At 44.6% G+C, this 19503-nt stretch overlaps 1 protein-coding gene across 8 annotated transcripts in view; it reads right to left on the bottom strand.

The window, feature by feature from the left end:
- LOC118528841 (uncharacterized) overlaps positions 1-19503 on the bottom strand; it is a 59849-nt gene that overhangs the window by 13455 nt on the left and 26891 nt on the right. For 6 of the 8 annotated variants that reach the window (XR_013443579.1, XR_013443580.1, XR_013443581.1 and 3 more), the window contains exons 3-4: positions 12770-12882; positions 10017-10193 (exon numbers count right to left, since the gene is read on the bottom strand). The exons of 1 other annotated variant lie outside the window; for it this stretch is intronic. Coding sequence is in view for 2 of the 7 variants with exons in the window: in XM_036081185.2 (XP_035937078.1) it covers positions 10017-10031 (15 nt within the window). In the remaining 5 variants the exon portion in view is untranslated. Of the gene's footprint in view, positions 1-10016; positions 10194-12769; positions 12883-14224; positions 14297-19503 lie in introns of those variants that run through there. One more of the 8 variants, XM_036081188.2, reaches the window with a different exon arrangement.

The raw sequence follows: 19503 nt of genomic DNA, 5'->3' as shown, positions 1-19503 counted from the left end.
GGGGCGCCTGGTGGCTCAGTCGTTGAGCGTCTGCCTTCCGCTCGGGTCATGATCCCAGGGTCCTGGGATCAAGCCCCGCATCGGGCTCCCTGCTCTGCGGGAAGCCTGCTTCTCCCTCTCCCTCTCCCCCTGCTTGTGTTCCCTCTCTCACTGTGTCTCTCTCTGTTAAATAAATAAAATCTTGGGGCGCCTGGGTGGCTCAGTCGTTAAGCATCTGCCTTCGGCTCAGGTCACGATCCCGGCGTCCTGGGATCGAGCCCCGCATCAGGCTCCCTGCTCGGCGGGAAGCCTGCTTCTCCCTCTCCCACTCCCCCTGCTTGTGTTCCCTCTCTCGCTGTGTCTCTGTCAAATAAATAAATAAAATCTTAAAAAAATAAATAAATAAATAAATAAATAAATAAATAAAATCTTTAAAAAAAAAAAAACGATCAATTTGAGCATCAGCTTAAGCTCTTTGCAAGAGGTAAAGCTTGAGATGGGTTTTAGGAAATTAGCAGTGCTTTCCACAAAAATGGGGATGCAAAGGCATTCTGGGAGCCAACAGCTCCAATGAGACCCCAAAACTGCTAGCGTTCAGGAGGTGCAAACAGTTTGTTAGACAACATCACAGGGTGCAAGGTAGTGATTAAAGGCCACATGGGAGGTGGGGCCTACTGTACTTAAATGAACTAGACAGTTTTTCTTTCTTTTTTTAATTAAAGATTTGAGAGCGAGCGAGCTTGGGGGGGGGAATGGGCAGACGGAGAGAGAATCTCAAGCCGACTCCCCACTGAGCACAGAGCCTGACACGGGGCTCAATCTCACAACCCTGAGATCAGGACCTGAGCTGAAATCAAGAGTCAGATGTCCAACCGACTGAGCCACCCAGGCGCCCCTGAGCTAGACACTTTCTTGCTGCCAACAGCTAGCCATGATTTCATGGAATGGGAGTGACATAACCAAATCTAGGTCTCAGAAAGGGTTCTGGATTTTAGGTCATGATGGATTTCTGTCCCAAACCCTCCTGAGAGGACCAGAAAACATGCACTCTAAAAAATCCAGAATACCATCAGAAAATACAAAGCCTGACCTAAACAGCACCTCATACGCTTTAAGAGCCAGCGAACCTGAAGACCCATTTTGAGCAAATGAGAGAAAAAAAGACTTAAAAACGCGCTTCAGACACTCAGGGCTCAGGACGCTGCCAGACAACACCATATGCATGTCCCGGGAGTCCCAGGAAGAGAAAAGCAGGAACGTGGCGGACAAAGCAAATGACAGCTACACACTCCCCAAACGTGGCAAAAGGCGTAAGTTGGCAGATTCAGGAAACTCAGTGAACCCCCCACTGGATAAACATGAAGAAAGCCACAACCAAACATGCCACGATCAAACGGGACGGAATACAGACAAAGAAGGAAGTCACATCACTTACAGGGAAAGCAATTCAAATGACTGCAGATTTCTCGGGCGCCTGGGTGGCTCAGTTGGTTAAGCGACTGCCTTCGGCTCAGGTCATGATCCTGGAGTCCCTGGATCGAGTCCCGCATCGGGCTCCCTGCTCGGCGAGGAGCCTGCTTCTCCCTCTAACCCTCCCCCCTCTCATGTACTCTCTCTCTCTCATTCTCGCTCTCTCAAATAAATAAATAAATCTTTAAAAAAAAAAAAAAAAAATGACTGCAGATTTCTTATTCAGAAGCATAGAGGCCAGAAGAAAGTAGGACATTTTAAAAGTGCTGAAAGGAAAGGATTTTGTAGCCAACTTAAATATTCATCAGGAATAACTGTGAAATAAGAACATTTTCTCTTATGAAAAAAACCTAAGCGCCTTCAGGGTAAGAGACCTGCTGTGAAAGGGTTAACCGGTGCAAACAGCACCAGCAGGTAATTCAGGGGTGCAAGAGTTAAGAATCCCTGCAAATATGACACATGCTCGTCTCCTCTTGCATTCTTTGAGGTATGTTTGTGCATCTCCTGCTGGGGTCTTCAGTAGGCCCGCCGGGCTGCAACAGGAGAGGGCCCAGACCGTGGTGGTTTCCACATCCCTTTCGAAGGAGCAACACAAAATTTAACACTGTTGTACTTCAAACCACACAACTGAAAAAAATGGTAAGCCACAGACAGGAAAAATTATTTGCAAATCCTATTTCTGATTAAAAAACAAAAAAACAAACAAAAAAAAGACTCAGAACTTAAAGGAAAACCTCTTACAAAAAACAAACAAACAAACAGTTAAAAAGTAGGCAGCACATGCCTGACAGGCTCAGACAGCGGAGCAGATGATGCTTGATCTCAGGGTCAAGCATTCAAGCTCCACGTTGGGCGTGGAGCCTACTTTAAAAATTTTTTTAAATAAAAATAAAAACTAGTAGACTATTTTATTTATTTATTTATTTATTTATTTTTTTTTTTTAAAGATTTTATTTATTTATTTGAGAGAGAGAATGAGACAGAGAGAGCATGAGAGGGTCAGAGGGAGAAGCAGACTCCCTGCCGAGCAGGGAGCCTGATGTGGGCTCGATCCCAGGACTCCAGGATCATGACCTGAGCTGAAGGCAGTCGCTTAACCAACTGAGCCACCCAGGCGCCCAAAACTGGTAGACTATTTTAATACATTCTATCAAAGAAGACTTAGGAATGGCTAATAAGCAGCAATGAAACAGTGACCAACATCACTAGTTATTAAAGAAGAGCAAATTAAGACCACAATGAGAAACCACGTGACACTCACCAGCATGCTGATAATCAACAAGACAGACGATAACAAGTGTTGGAAAAGATGTGGAGAAACGAACTAAACGACGATATAACATGGTTCTGACACTACGGGACTGTGGCAGTTTCTTAAAAAGGTTAAATATAATTTTACCAGACAACACAGCAAGGACACGCTCAGGCATGTTCCCAAGAGAAAGGAAAACCTACATTCATATGAACCATGTACACGATTGCCCCACGACAGGACTTACAACCACCGGGATGTGTGAATAATCCAGATGCCCAGCAAGTGGTGAACGAGTAAAAAGACAGGGAACACCCACAGAATGGAACACTAGTAAAAAGAATGAATTTCTGACATGTGCCAAAATATGGATGGACTTCAAAACCCTACGCTGATGAGAGAAGCCACACACATTATACAAACCCACTGATGTGAAATGAGAGTAAGGAAGCCAGTGGTTGCCTCCACTGCGGGTGGAAACAGGGACTGACTGCAAAATCACCAGGTCCCCTTGGGATGAAGCAGAACTTCTAAAGCTGGAATGATGGTAACACAACATAAAATTACCAGAAAAATCACTGACTTACACACGTAAACTGGGTAGATCCTACTGAAGTCACAGTTCAGAAAAGTTGTTAAAAAGGATAACATGAAAGTAGTAAAGATATACCAATGTATCTGACAACTTAGGTAAAAGAGATATTCAAACAATGCACTCAAAAATGACACAAGATAAAAGTCTGAATTAATTCTGTAAATGTTAAAGACACTGACCCCCACAATTTAAAACCTTCCTTCAAAGAAAACTCCAAGTCTAGGTGGCTCCAGAGGTAAATTCTTCCAATCATTTAAGGAATAAATAAAATAACCTCACAGAAATTCCTCCTGAGTGCAAACTTCTCGACTCGCTGTATAAGGCCAGCAGACCAAACCAAACAAAAACATAATAAATGAACATCATGGGCAAATAACTCTAACAGAATCAAAATTCCTAACAAAAAATTAGCAAATTGAATCAAGCCATGTATAAAAACAGCATAATGTGACCTACAGTGCAAGATGGGGTTAGCATTCAGAAATCAATAAATCATATTAACAGAATAAGGGAGAAAAACCATTATTTCAACAGATGTGGAAAAGGCATATGATGAAAATGTCTTCATTGTAAAATACTGTCAACTAGTAATAGAACTTGTAATCATAATCTACAAACATCTACAGCTAACATCATACTTAATGATGAAATTCTGAATACTCGCTCTCAGAGGACAAGAAGGACATTGTCCAAAAGAATTTTTTGTGATGACATATGTAATGTATCTGCACCATCCAACAAGGTAGCCATTAGCCACAAACATCTACTGAATACTTCAAAGGTGACTAGGAATGGATTTTATTTTTAATTTAAATTCAGTTAACATATACTGTATTACTAGTTTCAGGAGTAGAATTTAGTGATTCATCAGTTACATGTAACACCTAGCTCTCATTCCATCAAGTGCCCTCCTTCATGCCCATCACCCAATTATATTATCCTATCCACCCACCCACCTCCCCCCCAGCAACTGTTTGTTCCCTAGAGTTAAGGGTCTCTTATGGGGGGCACCTGGGTGGTTCAGTTACTGAAGCGTCTGCCTTCGGCTCAGGTCATGATCCCAGAGTCCTGGGATCGTGTCCCGCATTGGGCTCCCTGCTCAGTGGGGAGTCTGCTTCTCCCTCGGCCTGCTGCTCCCCCTGCTTGTGCTGTCAAATAAATAAAATCTTCAAAAAAAATTTTAAATAAAATAATTAAAGAAAGAGGCTCTTACGGTGTGCTTCCCTGTTTTTATCTTATTTTTCCTTTCCTTCCCCTATGTTCATCTGTTTTGTTTCTTAAATTCCACATGAGTGCAATCATGTAATTGTCTTTCTCTGACTTATTTCGCTTAGCGAAAGTACCACCTAGTTCCAGCCACGTTGCTGCAAATGGCAAGATTTCATTTTTGATGGCTGAGCAATATTCCAGCGTGTGTGTGTGTACACACCACATCTTTATCCATTCATCAGTCTATGGACACTTGGGCTATTTCCATAGTTTGGCTATTGTGGACATTGCTACTATAAACATTGGGGTGCAGGTGTCCCTTCAGATCATTATGTTTGTGTCCTTTGTTTTTTTGTTTTTTTTTTTAATTTTTTATTCATTTGACAGAGAGAGACACAGCGAGAGAGGGAACACAAGCAGGGGGAGTGGGAGAGGGAGAAGCAGGCTTCCCGCTGAGCAGGGAGCCCGATGCGGGGCTCGATCCCAGGACCCTGAGATCATGACCTGAGCCGAAGGCAGACGCTTAACGACTGAGCCACCCAGGCGCCCGTTTGTATCCTTTGGATAAATATCTAGTAGTGCAACTGCTGAATCATGATAGTTCTATTTTTAACTATTTGAGGAACTTCCATACTGTTCTCCAGGGTGGCTGCACCAGTTTGCATTCCCACCAAGACTGTAAGAGGGTTCCCCTTTTAATTTTACTTACGTTTAAGTAATTAAACAGCACAGGTACCTAATGGCAACCCACTGTATAATAATTTGTCTGGTCTTTGTCTCAGGTTCCTGGGACAGAGCTTTTAAAGCCTTGTTATTTGAGGGCACCCCAGTGGCTCAGTCGGTTAAAAGCCTCTGACTCTTGATTTCGGCTCAGGACATGATCTCAGGGTCGTGAGGTCAAGCCAGCCCCGTGTCAGGTTCCTCGCTGAGTGTGGAGCCTGCTTAGGATTCTCTCTCCCTCCGCCCCTCCCCCTGCCGAGGACACATGCGCGCACACTCACTTTCTCGCTCTTAAAAATGTTAAAGTCTTGTTATTTCCCCAGTGACAGAGTGTTTTCGTAGTTCATGATGGGCTCCTCCTGAGTTTATGCTTCTCACAAAAAAAGGTGACTCATAGTGGGCTCCTAGATAGTGTTCTAGATGGGCACCGGCTGGTAAGATCAACCATTTGATTAGAGGATTGGTGTTTTGAGTCTGATGATACGAGCCCAACGTCAAGGAAGGGGAGGAGATTGAGTTCACTCATACGGCCAGTGAGTCAATAAATCACATCTACATAATGAATCCCCAATAAAAACTGTAGAGGGGCGCCTGGGTGGCTCAGTGGGTTAAGGGTCGGTCTTTGGCTCAGGTCATGATCCCAGGGTCCTGGGATCGAGTCCCACGTCAGGGCCCCTGTCAGCAGGGAGCCTGCTTCTCCCTCTGCCTCTGCCCCTCCCCACCCCCGTTCCAGCTCTCTAATAAATAAATAAAATCTAAACAAACAAAAAAAAGAAAACTGGACATTGGAACCTTAAGCTAGCTTCCTGGTTGGGAAGCACAAAGCTATGTGCCACAAGGGTGATGTGTCCTGGTTCCATGGGGACAGGGCAGAAAAGCTCTACCTCCGCAACCCCCCAGACCTCATTCTGTGTCTGTTCACTTGGCTGCTTCCAATCTGTGTCGTTTACACTCAAACTGTAATTGTATGTACAACACTTCTGTAAGTTCTGTGAGCTGTTCCAGCACACCTGAAGGGATCATGGGAAGCCCCCAAATTTGTAGCCAGTTGGTCAGAAATGCAGGTGGCCTGCGGGCCCCCAGAACTTATAGCTGACCACAGAAGTGAGGGCGGTCATGTTGGGGGCTGTGTCCTTAACTTGCAGAGTCGGTGCTAACGGCAGACGTTGTCATAAATGAGCCCTGGGATGCACCAGACAGAAACAAGGCAGGCTGAGAGGAGGGGGGAAACAGGTATCCTGGAGGTCCTGGCCAGTACAACAAATGCAAGGAAAAAGTACAAATATCAGAAGGAAGAGATAAAACTGCCACCGATGGCAGGACTGCATATGAAGAAAATTTTTAAAATACTACGAACAATGATAATTAGTTAACTATGGATATTCTTCTCAAATACTGCACCGAAACTAATCAGCTGGTCGTCTCTTAAAGATGAGCCAAGCCGCAGTACAGAATCTCTAACTTAAAGTCTTCTCACAAAAAAACAGCTTTACTAGTTAATTCTGTAGACATTTAATGCAGAAATAATTCCTATTTTACTAAACAACTATGGAAGATGGAAGCAAGAACACAACCCTAAACTTTTTTTTTTTTTTTTTTTTTTGCGAGAGAGAGAATGAGAGACAGAGAGCATGAGAGGGAGGAGGGTCAGAGGGAGAAGCAGACTCCCTGCCGAGCAGGGAGCCTGATGCGGGACTCGATCCCGGGACTCCAGGATCATGACCTGAGCCGAAGGCAGTCGCTTAACCAACTGAGCCACCCAGGCGCCCACGACCCTAAACTTTTTGATACAAGCATAACCGTGATAACAAAACTCAGTATGATGCTGCAAGAAAGGGGCGCCTGGGGGGCTCAGTTGGTTAAGCGTCTGCCTTCAGCTCGGGTCATGATCCTGGGGTCCTGGGATCGAGTCCCGCATCCCAGTGGGGAGTCTGCTTCTCCCTCTGCCCCTCCCCCTGCTCGTGCTTTCTCTCTCTCTCAAATAAATAAAATCTCTTTTTTTAAAAGATTTTATTTATTTATTTGACAGAGAGAGAGAGTGACAGAGGGAACACGAGCGGGGGGAGCAGGAGAGGGAGAAGTAGGTCTCCCGCTGAGCAGGGAGCACGATACAGGGCTTGATCCCAGGACCCTGCGCCACCCAGGCACCCAATATAATTTTTTAAAAATAAATTAATTAGGGGTGCCTGAGCGGCTCAGTCAGTTAAGCATCTGCCTTCGGCTCAGGTCAATATCCCGCGGTCCTGGGATCGAGCCCCACGTCCCTGCTCAGTAGGGAGCCTGCTTCTGCCTCTGCCCCTCCCCCTGCTTGTGCTCTCTCCCTCCCTACTTCTCTCTCCCTCCCTCTCTCTCAAATAAAATCTTTAAAAAATACATAAAAATTAATTAATTAACAAAGAAGTGGGGGGGGGAGAAACAAAGAGCAGGTAGAAGCAGGGTATCACTTTGTAGCCCCTAATGAAATAATCCATCAAGGCAACAACCATATAAAGTTGCCGGCATGACAAAGGGACAAGCAGATGGAAGTTGCCTCCTGAAAGACCATGTACCAAAACCTCTGAAATACTCTTGCCAAAAAAAGTCACACTTGAATCTGATCAAGTCTCCAGAGCAGATCTGTGAAGATGGAGATATTCTTTATCTGTGCTAATTCGTGGCTTCTGAGCACCTGAAATGAGGCCAGTGTGACTCGGGGCTAGATTTAATCATTTTAAACAGGCGATGTGGCCGGCGGCTTCTGTACTGGACAGCACAGCTCCACATCCATGCACTGCAGGAGACACAGAACACACCAGCAACACTAGCAAAACCCAGACAGTGGGAAATCCACAGAATACATCACCTGGCCTCGGGGCGCCTGGGTGGCTCAGTCGTTAAGCAGCTGCCTTCGGCTCAGGTCATGATCCCGGGGTCCTGGGATCGAGTCCCGCATCGGGCTCCCTGCTCGACGGGAAGCCTGCTTCTCCCTCTCCTCCCAGCTCAGTGCTCTCTCTTGCTATCTCTCTCTCTCAAATAAATAAAATCTTTTTTTTAAAAATGGGGCTAGGAAAAAAGAGCCAATAGGTTAAGAGGGACTTAAGAGAGGCAGATCAATTACACTGTATGAACTGTACCCAGATTCTGACCCAAACTTCAAACGATTTGGGGTTTTAGGAGACAACTGGAATTCTGAACACTGACTGAATTTGGTGATATTAAGAAGCTGTCTTCACGGGACAGAAAGCTGCACTTGCAATGATCTCATAAACAAAATGTTAAGTTAAAGAAACAAAACACAAATCACTATATTCTGCAGCAGATGACACAAACTGCAGTGTTTAAGGACGAACACTTAGGAGTAAAACTAGAAAGAGAAGCACAGAAATGGTTACAAAAGTCGGGGTCCCGGTTCCCTCTGCCAGGAGGGAGAGGTTGTGACTGGCACACGAAGGGCCTCGTTTGGGCTGGGAATGTTCTACTTCTTGACCTGAATGGCTGCCTCATGGGTATGCAGTTGGTAATAATTCATTAAGCTGTACTTTTACATTTTATGTACATTTTCATATGTGAATACTGCTTCACAATTGAAGAGGTACATAAATATGCAATTATGATTACTAAGTGCTTTGGTATTTTCCCCTTGGGTCACACTCTGTGGAAAACTATGAAAAATGACTATAAGACCCATGGATTTACTACATTTCTCTGAGGGCATTACCCACACTATATCATTTATTCAAAGACTTCATCTAAGAATGACCAAGAAATACTTACTTTCTATGAAGAACTAATTCACTTTTACCTTTGGATAATGCAACTCACAGAAACATTCTTATATCTTTATTATAACTACTGAAAATTTGAAAACCAAGTTTGTAGCTCAAATTCATTAATTATGTAGGACACTATTGCTTACAAAAATTCAGGGGCGCCTGGGTGGCTCAGTTGAAGCATCTGACTCTTGATTTCAGCTGAGGTCATGATCTCAGGATTGTGGGATCGAGCCCATCGAGCTCTGTGCTGGGTGTGGAATCTATTTAAGATTCCCTCCTTTCCCTCTCCCTCTGCCCTCCCACCCCCCCCACCCCGCTCACACTCTCTAACAAAGCAAAAACAAAAACAATTCAAATCTTAAGACCTTCTCAAGGTCCTATGGAGTTAACCCTTGAAGGGGCGCCTGGGTGGCTCAGTCGAGTAAGTGCTGCTTTTGGCTCAGGTCACGATCCCAGGGTCCTGGGATGGAGCCCCACAGCCGGCTCCCTGCTCAGTGCGGAGCCTGCTTCTCTCTCTCCCTCTTCCTGCTGCTCCTCCTGCTTGTGCTCTCTCTCAAATAAATAAAATCTTTAAAAAAAAAAATTAGAAAGTTGGCCCTTGAACATCATGAGTGTGAACTGTGCAGGTCCACTTACATGTGGATTTTTTCAATAAATACTGTTATAGTACTATAAATGTATTTTCTCTTATGACTTTAATAACATTTTCTTTTCTCTAGCTTTATCATAAAACACAGTATATAATACACATAGAAAATACATATTAATTACCCGTTACCGGTAAGGCTTCTGGTCAACAGTAGGCTGTGAGGAGTTAAGTTTTGGGGGAGTTGAAAGTTACACATGGATTTTCCACAGTGCAGGGAGCCGGCGCCCCTGACCCCACTGTTGTTCTAACTGCTCCCGTTTTGTCCCAACCTGGGTCTTCTATGCTGAGGCTATTTTCCCCTGATTTCTTAACTACTTATACTTTTTTCACTAGAAGACGTATGCACCTCTTCTAATCCCCTGGAAAATAAAGAAGCAGCAATCACCTCACCTGTAACATGGTCATTTTCTGTTCCAAGATGAGTAGCACCTCTGAGCTCTGCTCCACCCTAAGTCTCTTCTGCTTTTGTCCCAGAGCTCCGCCAGGAAGCCGTAGCTGGGTCTCGCACACCGGGAGCAGGTTCCTGGCTCCAGGAGCTCCTTCCTTACATCACATGAGCAGGCTTATCTGTGGGTAACCAGGATCCATGGACTTAGGAACAAATGCACTTTGATGGGTATATTCATGCTGCACCTAAAATCTTTTCTCCTCTTGCTAGGAATCAGGCATTCACGGTCATCTGTGTTTCTATATAACTGAAATAGGGCTACCCAGGGATAGGAAAAAGATATAGTGCAAAAGAGCAGAAGTCTGTGACTTGGTAAGAAATATCAGATATAAAGTACTTCTGATATCCATTCACTGCTCACTCTGGACACAGGATAAATCACTTTCACAGGTGCAATGAAGTACAACTCTATTTTAGGCAGATGGAATTTTGGAGAGCTTAAGTGATTTGTATTAAAAAAGACTTGAGTTTCAATCAACTCTTCCCTTCACTGGCTACATGGCTTTGGGCAAAACCAGACAAACTTTATCTTTATGAGCCTTAGCTCCCTATGAAAGTCGTCCATAACCCCCTCAACTCTATCAACTTCTGAAGGAAGCATGTTAAAATCTCCCAATAAGATTACAGTTTGGTAAATTTCACCTTGTAATCCTCTTGATATTTGGATTATATGTTTAAAGCTATGTTGTTCGACACAAGGAGGTTATGTATTTCTGGAAGATTATGCTTTAATCATTGTGTAATGGCACTCCATATGCCAAATCATGCTCCTTTCTTGGCTTTTAAGCCTCATTTTTTTACTTGCTAAAATTGTGAGGATAAAGTGGACCTTTGGGTCCACTTAACAGTGGGATTGAGGAATAAATGAAATAATAAAAGGAATGTGAATGCTTTCTTCATGTAAGGGAAAACACGAAGCACTTTATAATTTGACACTCACAGACAACCCGAGGAGGCATTTAACAGAATCTCCACCTTACCAAAAGCAAGCAGCGATCTTTAAAGTGACTGCATTGCTGGTAAGCAGAACTGGAATATTGTTTCTCTTTCTTGCTATGCTCAAGGCACTTACTACTAAAATCATGTCACGTGGGTGTGTTTATGCAGACACACACCCCATACATCCTCAAATTAGTTCTTATCTCTGTGCACACTTTGTCACCGTGGTATTTCCACAGAAACACAAATGATGAACGGCCTGCTGCCCCCAAATCATAATAAAAAACAGCACTTAAAAAACAAGCTCTTCCCTTTCATGCCTTTCTGCAACTCAAACTGCAGCACCAGCTCAGAAACACATAGGGAGGTTTCTCCCAGTTACACAAGAAATGCCTTTACATAGTGAAAATACCTGCATCTTAGAACACTGGGGACATATGAGCGTTACCCAAGTATTAGCTATACTTATTACTGCAGCAGTGAAACATGACGGCAAAATTCAGAAATGTATACAAGCTAAATAAGAAACAACTAGTACCTCTATTACCACACCACAGACAACCCTTAAGAGATGGGGAAACTGTAGGGATATTTTTAACAAAAATATAAGTATGTGGTCACATTTAAAAACCGTTTTTGGGGACGCCTGGGTGGCTCAGTTGTTAAACATCTGCCTTCGGCTCAGGTCATGATCCCAGGGTCCTGGGATCACGGCTCCCTGCTCAGTGGGAAGCCTGCTTCTCCCTTTCCCTCTGCCGCTCCCCGTGTTCCCTCTCTCACTGTCTCTCTCTCTCTCTCAAATAAATAAATAAAATCTTTAAAAAAATTTTTTTTAAATAAAAAAAAACCCATAGATGATTATTTGTGTAATTTGGGGGAGAATTTGCCTATACATAATACAAAGGCAAAAACCATAATTAAAAGAAAAAGTCAATAAATTTAACCATTAAAAAATTTAAAAACCTAGGCATGGTTAAAAAAAAAGTCAATTATAACTGCATAACCACTCCCCCACCTCCACACACACACCAGGAAAATATACCTACAACAAATGTCATTTGCTTTGCATTATGCTTTCACTTCATTTCACATAATAAAAATTCTGGCATTGTGACAAATAAAACTATGTTTATCACGCAAGCCATTTCCTTAAGCAGACGGCCAAATTCACAGTGTGATTTTAAAATTTCCTTTGTAATTGTTGTCAAACACTACTCGGTGAAGATTACTTGGGTTTCAATGAAAACTCATCAAAAGTAGAAAACTCATCATGTCATGTCAAATGATATGGACTTAAGAGGTGCCTGTGGGGGCTCAGTCAGTTAAGCATCTAGCTCTCAATTTCGGCTCAGGTCATGATCTTGGGGTCCTCGGATCGAGCCCTGAGTTTGGCATGCTCAGCGGGGAGTCTGCTTGAGACTCTCTCTCCCCTTCTCCCTCTGTCCCTCCCCGACTCCCTCTCAAAGAAAAAAAAAATGATGTATACTTACTATAGAAAATACATAGAATTCAGAATTTCAGGTGAACAAGTGTGACAAGCCATCAGTGTGGTGGTATTATTTCCAATATTTGTTATTCAGAAAAATGCAGACTCAACCTTACTCTAATTTAAACAAATGTGTTTTTGAAAGTTGGAAGTTTTGAGAAGTTTTCTCCTGAACTCCTTTATATGGCTCCCACGTGTCCTCTCAGCAAATGGAAGCCTAAGCCCTTCTCTGTACAACTGGCCCACTTTAACTGGACTATTTTTGTGTACCTTGGCAGCTTCCTGCATAACACGCAGCTCTCCCTGCGACAGCTCTCACATTTGTCTTCAGCAGGAAGGGGCAACCATCAGCATCATCGTGTAGTTCCACTTAGCATCAAGTTCTGAAGGAATTTCAGGGGAAACATAGAGAATAATAAAAAATAACATTTACTTACTTACTGTGACAGACGTTTTATACATTTTTTTTTCTTAATGCATCCAGCACCCATTACAAAAAAATTAATAAGGCACAGAGGTTCAGCAACTTGCCCAACATCGAGGACACACCTAGGAAGTGGCAGATCCAGGCCACTGGTCCCATTCAGTGTCCCCAAAGACCTGCAGTCACAGCCCCTCAACAAAAGTGGGAGGTGGGGGTGGGCAAAGGCCTCCAGAGTTTCTGTTTACATTCCAGTACTGGTGCCATCTAGTCCCCTATCCAGAAATAATGCCACGAGGGCAAACTAAGGATAAAAACAAAAGGAAGAAGGGCATCTGGATGGCTCAGCCAATTAAGTGCCCGACTCTCCATCTCGGCTCAGGTCTGGATCTCAGTGTCGTGAATTCAAACCCCGCACTGGGCTCCACGCTGGTTGTAGAGGCTACTTAAAAACAAACAAAACAGGGGCGCCTGGGTGGCTCAGTCCTTAAGCGTCTGCCTTCGGCTCAGGTCATGGTGCCAGGGTCCTGGGATCGAGTCCCGCATCGGGCTCCCCGCTCAGCGGGAAGTCTGCTGCTCTGCCCCTCCCTGGCTTGTTCTCTCTCTCTCTCAGATAAACAAATGAAGCTTAAAAAAAAAAAGTATGCGTTAATGACAGCAAAAAGCATCAGAACTAGGAAAAAAAAAAAAAGATCATTTCTTTGCACTCCCTCATTTTTCAGGCGATAAACGTGAGACCCTGAAATCGTGAGTGGAGCGCCCAAAGTGGCAGAGGTGGACCACAGTCAGAGAGAGAGAACTTCAGACCGGAGCATCCAGCTGCTGTCAAAAACCTATTTGGGGTTTGTTTCTGGCTTTGGGGTTTTTTTGTTTTTAGTAGCGAAGCCTTTAAAAACAGCTCTACTGACACACGCAGAGCTGAGCTGGGTGAAGCCAGACTGGGGGGGGGACAGGAGGCCCTGCAGGGAAGTCGCCCTGACGGCGGGACCCCACACCCTCTCCGCGCGGCCCCGGGGCGCACGTGCCCGGGGCTCGCGGCCCCCGGACAGCCAGGGACGCCGGCGGGGGAGAGCTCTCGAAGGCCACATCCACGAACGGGGCGCACACCCCGCGCCCCCCCACTCACCACGCGCCCCGCCGCGCTACCCGCGAACCCCCGCCCGCCCACGCGCCGGCGCCCACAGGCCTCCAAGCCTGCCGCCCAGACACGACCCCCAGGTCCTTCCCGCGAGACCCCCACACTCGTCCCAACCGCCGACCCGGAGGAAATCCGCCCCCGAACCCCCACGAACGCCAGCACCGACCCCAGACCGCCCTCGTCGGACGCGCAGGCCCAGGAACCACGTGACCCGCCCCAGCGCCCCCAGACTCGCCGCCGCCCCGCCCCCGGCCCGCATGCGCCCCCGGCCCGCACGCCTCCCCGGCCCGCGGGCCTCCGTGCGGTGCCTGTGGGTCCGCGGGATGCCAACAGGGCTGCGGCGGAGCCGGGGGGCGCGCATGGACATGCGGGCGCGCGTGCAGAGACGCCCACACTCGCCTCTTGCTTTGCGGCGAAGGACAAAGAGAAGGGGCGCAACCCGAAAGCGTCAGGGGCCGTGTGAGTGCGAGTACGCGTGCGCGAGAGAAAGACGCCTTTGTTTTTGCTTTTCTCTCTCTTTTTTTTTTTTGGTCACTCCAGGAAGCCGCCTTTGAACTACATTTCCCAGAAGGCACCGCGGCACGTAGGCGTCGCTGCGTCTGGGGAGCGCTGGTCGCCTGGAGACGCGAGGGCGACCGCCCACCCGGGAGCGAGCGGCGTGAACGCGCGTCTGGGAGCAATGTAGAGGATTAGGATTTCAGAAGACTAGGAATACAAATCCACCAATACGTTAGAAAAAAGGGGGAAAAAAAGACAACTGGCTTAAGAATTCAAGTGAGGAAATAAAAAAATGTATGAGTACATTTACGTTAAGTAGATAGGAATTAACAGGAAAAAGTAAAGCTGATCCATAATTCAAGTGCTGTGGGGGAAAGTTATAAACAAGTCGCTATCCTTACAAAGAGACAGAAGGGCAGGATGACAAAAAGAGAATAACCACAGACATATAGGAAGTCGAATGAGAATCCTCTGTATGCTAAGAAACTAGAAATTCTTTGTGAAACAAATGATTCTCCAGGAATGGATGTGTCAAATTTGACCCGAGGAAGGAGAAAACCACTTCATGAGTAAAGATGAAGACCGTTTCAGAGATCCTGTGCCAAAACGCATCAGTCATTGAGTTTCCGGGGAATTTTTTCAAGTGCTCAGAGAATTCTTACATATAAAATAACCAGAGGAAATAGAAGAAGGAATTTTTCTACTGACTACTCAGCGTAAAGACACCAAAATCGACAAATGTATGGTTTGAAAAAGAAGCTCAGACAAAACCTGATGATGACTACCCATGCAAAAATTATGACTACCCTGAGAAATTATCAGTAGAGAGGAGCTGGCAGTACCTTGTGAAAATATACTGTAACGGAGTGGAAATACAGGATAGTTGGGATATTCATTAATATTACCCTATCAATAAGTCGAAGGGAAAATATAATCACCTCAATAATATGAAACAAACATTTTAAACTTAAAAATACATTCTAGGGACACCTGGGTGGCTCAGTCAGTTGGGCGTCTGCCTTCGGCTCAGGTCATGATCCTGGAGTCCCTTGTTGGGCTCCCTGCTCAGCAGAGAATCTGCTTCTCCCTCTGCCTCTCCTCCTGGCTTGTGTGCTCTCTCGCGCTCACTCACTCTCTCTCAAATAAATAAATAAAATATAGACATTAACCATAAAACTTGTATGCTACTTAATGCTGGAACATCAGGAGGACTTACTGACAAGATATGGATACCTAAGATCAAGATTTTTAAAATTGAAGTGATGGGGCACCCGGGTGGCTCAGCCAGTTAAGCGTCTGCCTTCGGCTCAGGTCATGATCCCAGGGTCCTGGGATCGAGTCCCGCATCGGGCTCCCTGCTCAGCGGGGAGCCTGCTTCTCCCTCTCCCTCTGCCTGCCTCTCTGCCTACTTGTTCTCTCTCTCTCTGTGTCAAATAAATAAAATCTTTTAGTTAAAAAAATAAAATAAAATTGAAGTGATATTTGAAATGCAGAACATACAGGTAATGTGTTTCAGTGATCACTGCTGAAATATATGTATTTCCACATGATTGGGATTTTATTTTGTAGATTGTCAATTATCCTTTGCTTATTTTTCTGTCAGGTTCTTTCTCGACTAGATCCATGGAGTTGATGTATGTTATTTACTAATCCTCAATATGCAACATGTTTTAATTTTTTAATTTATTCCTTGTCTTTGAACTTTGTTTATAAAAATGTTGGTCCCTTAGATTTTAGTTTTGACATTATAAAAAGTATGTAGATTTTCCTTTATAGTTTCCTTATGTGTCTTATAAAGAAATCTTTCTCTTGAAAGAGAAAGAAAAATCTTTCTCCATTTTGTTATTGTAAAATATTTCTTTGTATTACCATTTAATAGTTTCAGCATTTTCCCTTGACATTTAAGTTTTAATCTTTCTGGAGTTGTGTGTATGCATATAGTGTGAAGTAATGATCTAATTTCATTTTGTTTCCATATGGAAGCTAATTTCCTAGGTTACACATTAGAAGCCTGAAGGCACAGCATCCTGACTTTGTGGTTTTCAACATCTTGGCCTTGTGGCTTCTAACACCCCGGGGCTGGCGGGCCAGGAGCCACAGTTATGAAACATGTGCTCTCCTCTTCAGCTGCCCCAGGATGACCCCTAGGTTTATTATAACACATATGCAAGGGTGGCTTCAGCACCCCCCAACCTGGCCCCCCCGTGGGGAAAGATGGCCTTGACAGTTCCAGCAAGAACCTTGTAGAACCAAAAACTCCCCCTCCCAGAGACCGCCCTGGCTATGACCCACAACCTATACAAAACATAAAAAGAAAAGGCCCCCCTGACCCCAGGGCAGTGGCCTCCTCTGGGTGGGCCTGCTCTCCCTTCTCAAGAGTGTACTATCCTGGGGCGCCTGGGTGGCTCAGTCGTTAAGCGTCTGCCTTCAGCTCAGGTCATGATCCCAGGGTCCTGGGCTCGAGTCCCGCGTTAGGCTCCCTGCTTGGCGGGAAGCCTGCTTCTCCCTCTCCCACTCCCCCTGCTTGTGTTCCCTCTCTTGCTGTGTCTCTCTCTTTCAAATAAATAAATAAATTCTTAAAAAAAAAAAAAAAAGAAAAGAAAAAGAAAAAGAGTGTACCGTCCTTAATAATTACCTGATGCCTGCTCCGTTCCTCCTGGCTGTGTTTACTGGAGCGAGGTTTCATAGGGAATCCAAGAACCGACACCTCCCTTCACACAAGGCGGACTCCCCCACTTCCTGAGGTGCTGGGGGTTAGGACTTCAACATATGAATTTGGAGGAGGGACACAATTCAGCCCTGAACACCAAGTATCAAATAGCACATTCTTTCTTCAATACTTATAAATTCATTTCTCTTATATCCGACGTTCCTATGTGGCCAAGGTACCCTTTCTGGAAGACTTTCTTTCTTTCTTTCTTTCTTTTTTCTTTAAGATTTTATTTATTTATTTGAGAGAGAGAGAGAGCAATCGAGCACAAGCAGGGGGACGAGCAGAGGGAGAAGCAGACTCCCCTCTGAGCAGGGAGCCCGATGCGGGGCTCCGTCCCAGGACCTTGGGATCATGACCTGAGCCGAAGGCAGACGCTTAATGACTGAGCCACCCAGGCGCCCCTGGAATACTTTCTATCACTGAATGAATACCACTCTGTTTTATTATTCTAGCTTAATAAAAACCTCGTGTATCTAGAACGGAAAGCTCTTCTAATTGTCCTTGTTCATGATTGTCTTGGACAGTTTGAGACCTGCAAACTTTCATGGAAATGTTAAGATCTGTCCCATTTCAAGAAAGAAAATGCTTTTATTGTTTTGACTGGAATTTTATTAAATTTATATTTTGTAAGCATTAGTATTTTTATTACATTGACTCTACTCCATCAATATAGTATATCTTTGAATTTTTCAGTTTTTAAAATTTTAAGATTTTTATTTTTTTAACCTTTTTTGAAAGATTTTATTTATTTATTTGAGAAAGAGAGAGCACAAGCAGGGGGGAGGGGCAGAGGGAAGGGGAGAAACAGACTCCCTGCTGAGCAAGGAGCCTGACATGGGACTCAATCCCAGGACCCCAAGATCATGACCTGAGCAGAAAGCAGATGCTTAACCAACTGAGCCACCCAGGTACCCCTAAGATTTTATTTTTAAGTAATCTCTACAGCCAACATGGGGCTCGAACTTACAACCCTGAGATCAAGAGTCACATGCTCTACCAACTGAGCCAGCCAAGTGCCCCATGAATTTTTCAGTTCTTTTACGAACTTTAATAGCATTTTATTATTTTATTCATAAATTATGTTTACATAAGGTTTTTTTGTTTTTTGTTTTTTTAGAAAGGGAGAGAGGGGAGGGGCAGAAGGAGAGGGAGAAAGAGAATTCTAAGGAGGCTCCACGCCCAGCATGGAGCCCAACACAGGGCTTGATCTCACGACCCTCAGATCAAGACCTGAGCTGAAATCAAGGGTCCAACGCTTAACCAACTGAGCCACCAAGGCGCCCCTGTGTTAGGCTCCCTGCTCAGTGGGGAGCCTAGTTCTCCCTCTCCCTCTGCCCCTCCCCCCTTCTTGTGCTCGCTCTTGCTCTTCTGTCAAATAAATAAATAAAATCTTTTTAAAAAATTCAACATTGTATCAGATGTATTCCTAAGAAGCTTATCATTCCTATTGATATTACGAACATGAGTTTTTTCCCCTAGTGTATTTTCTTACTGGCTATTAAATGTGCTATGGGCTGAAAATTTGTGTCCTTCCAAAATTCTTTTGTTGAAATCCTAACCCCGGGCAACCCTCTCGGGTCCCCTCCCTCTTCAGGAGCTCAATAAACTTTGCTTTACTATCACTCAATAAACTTTGCTTTGCTGAAAAGAAAGAAAGAGAGAGAGAGAAAAAGAGAGAGAGAGAGAAAGAAAGAAAGACAGAGAGAAAGAAAGAAATCCTAACCCCAATGTGGCTATATTTGGATATGGGCATCTAAGGAAATTAAGGTTAAATGAGGTTATTTCCGTCTTATACACCCAAAATACAACAGTGGGGAAGACACAGGAAAACTGCTACAGATACTCCTGTTCAACACTGGGGACAACAGGGGTCCGCACACAGCAGTCCCTGCTCCATAGAAATTCTTAAATCCCGCTGAATACATGTTACCAGGTCACCAATTTGGCCTGTTCTCTTGGAATTCTTCCTAGCTCTTGGCTGCACCCTTTCGATTCTGGCTCTGCCATCTGCGTCATCCTTCCTTATTCACAAGAAGTGATCAGGTTTGCAAGACAGTACCCTTCTCAGCCTCCTTCCTGCCTCCAGAAAGTTGAGAGTCCAAAGATCTCTTTTTAGTTTGTATAGGGTTTGTCCTTTTCAGTCCAAGTTAATATTGCTGTTTAAAACTTTGTGGTGTGTGTATATTTATACTATTTTTCAGTTTACAATTAGCTTTTTTGTTTCGTTTTTTGCT

The sequence above is a fragment of the Halichoerus grypus genome, chromosome 13 (assembly GCF_964656455.1).
Source record: "Halichoerus grypus chromosome 13, mHalGry1.hap1.1, whole genome shotgun sequence".
Lineage (NCBI taxonomy): Eukaryota > Metazoa > Chordata > Mammalia > Carnivora > Phocidae > Halichoerus > Halichoerus grypus.
The sequence above is the reverse complement of the archived record's forward strand: the minus strand, read 5'-3'. Positions and strand labels throughout refer to the sequence as shown.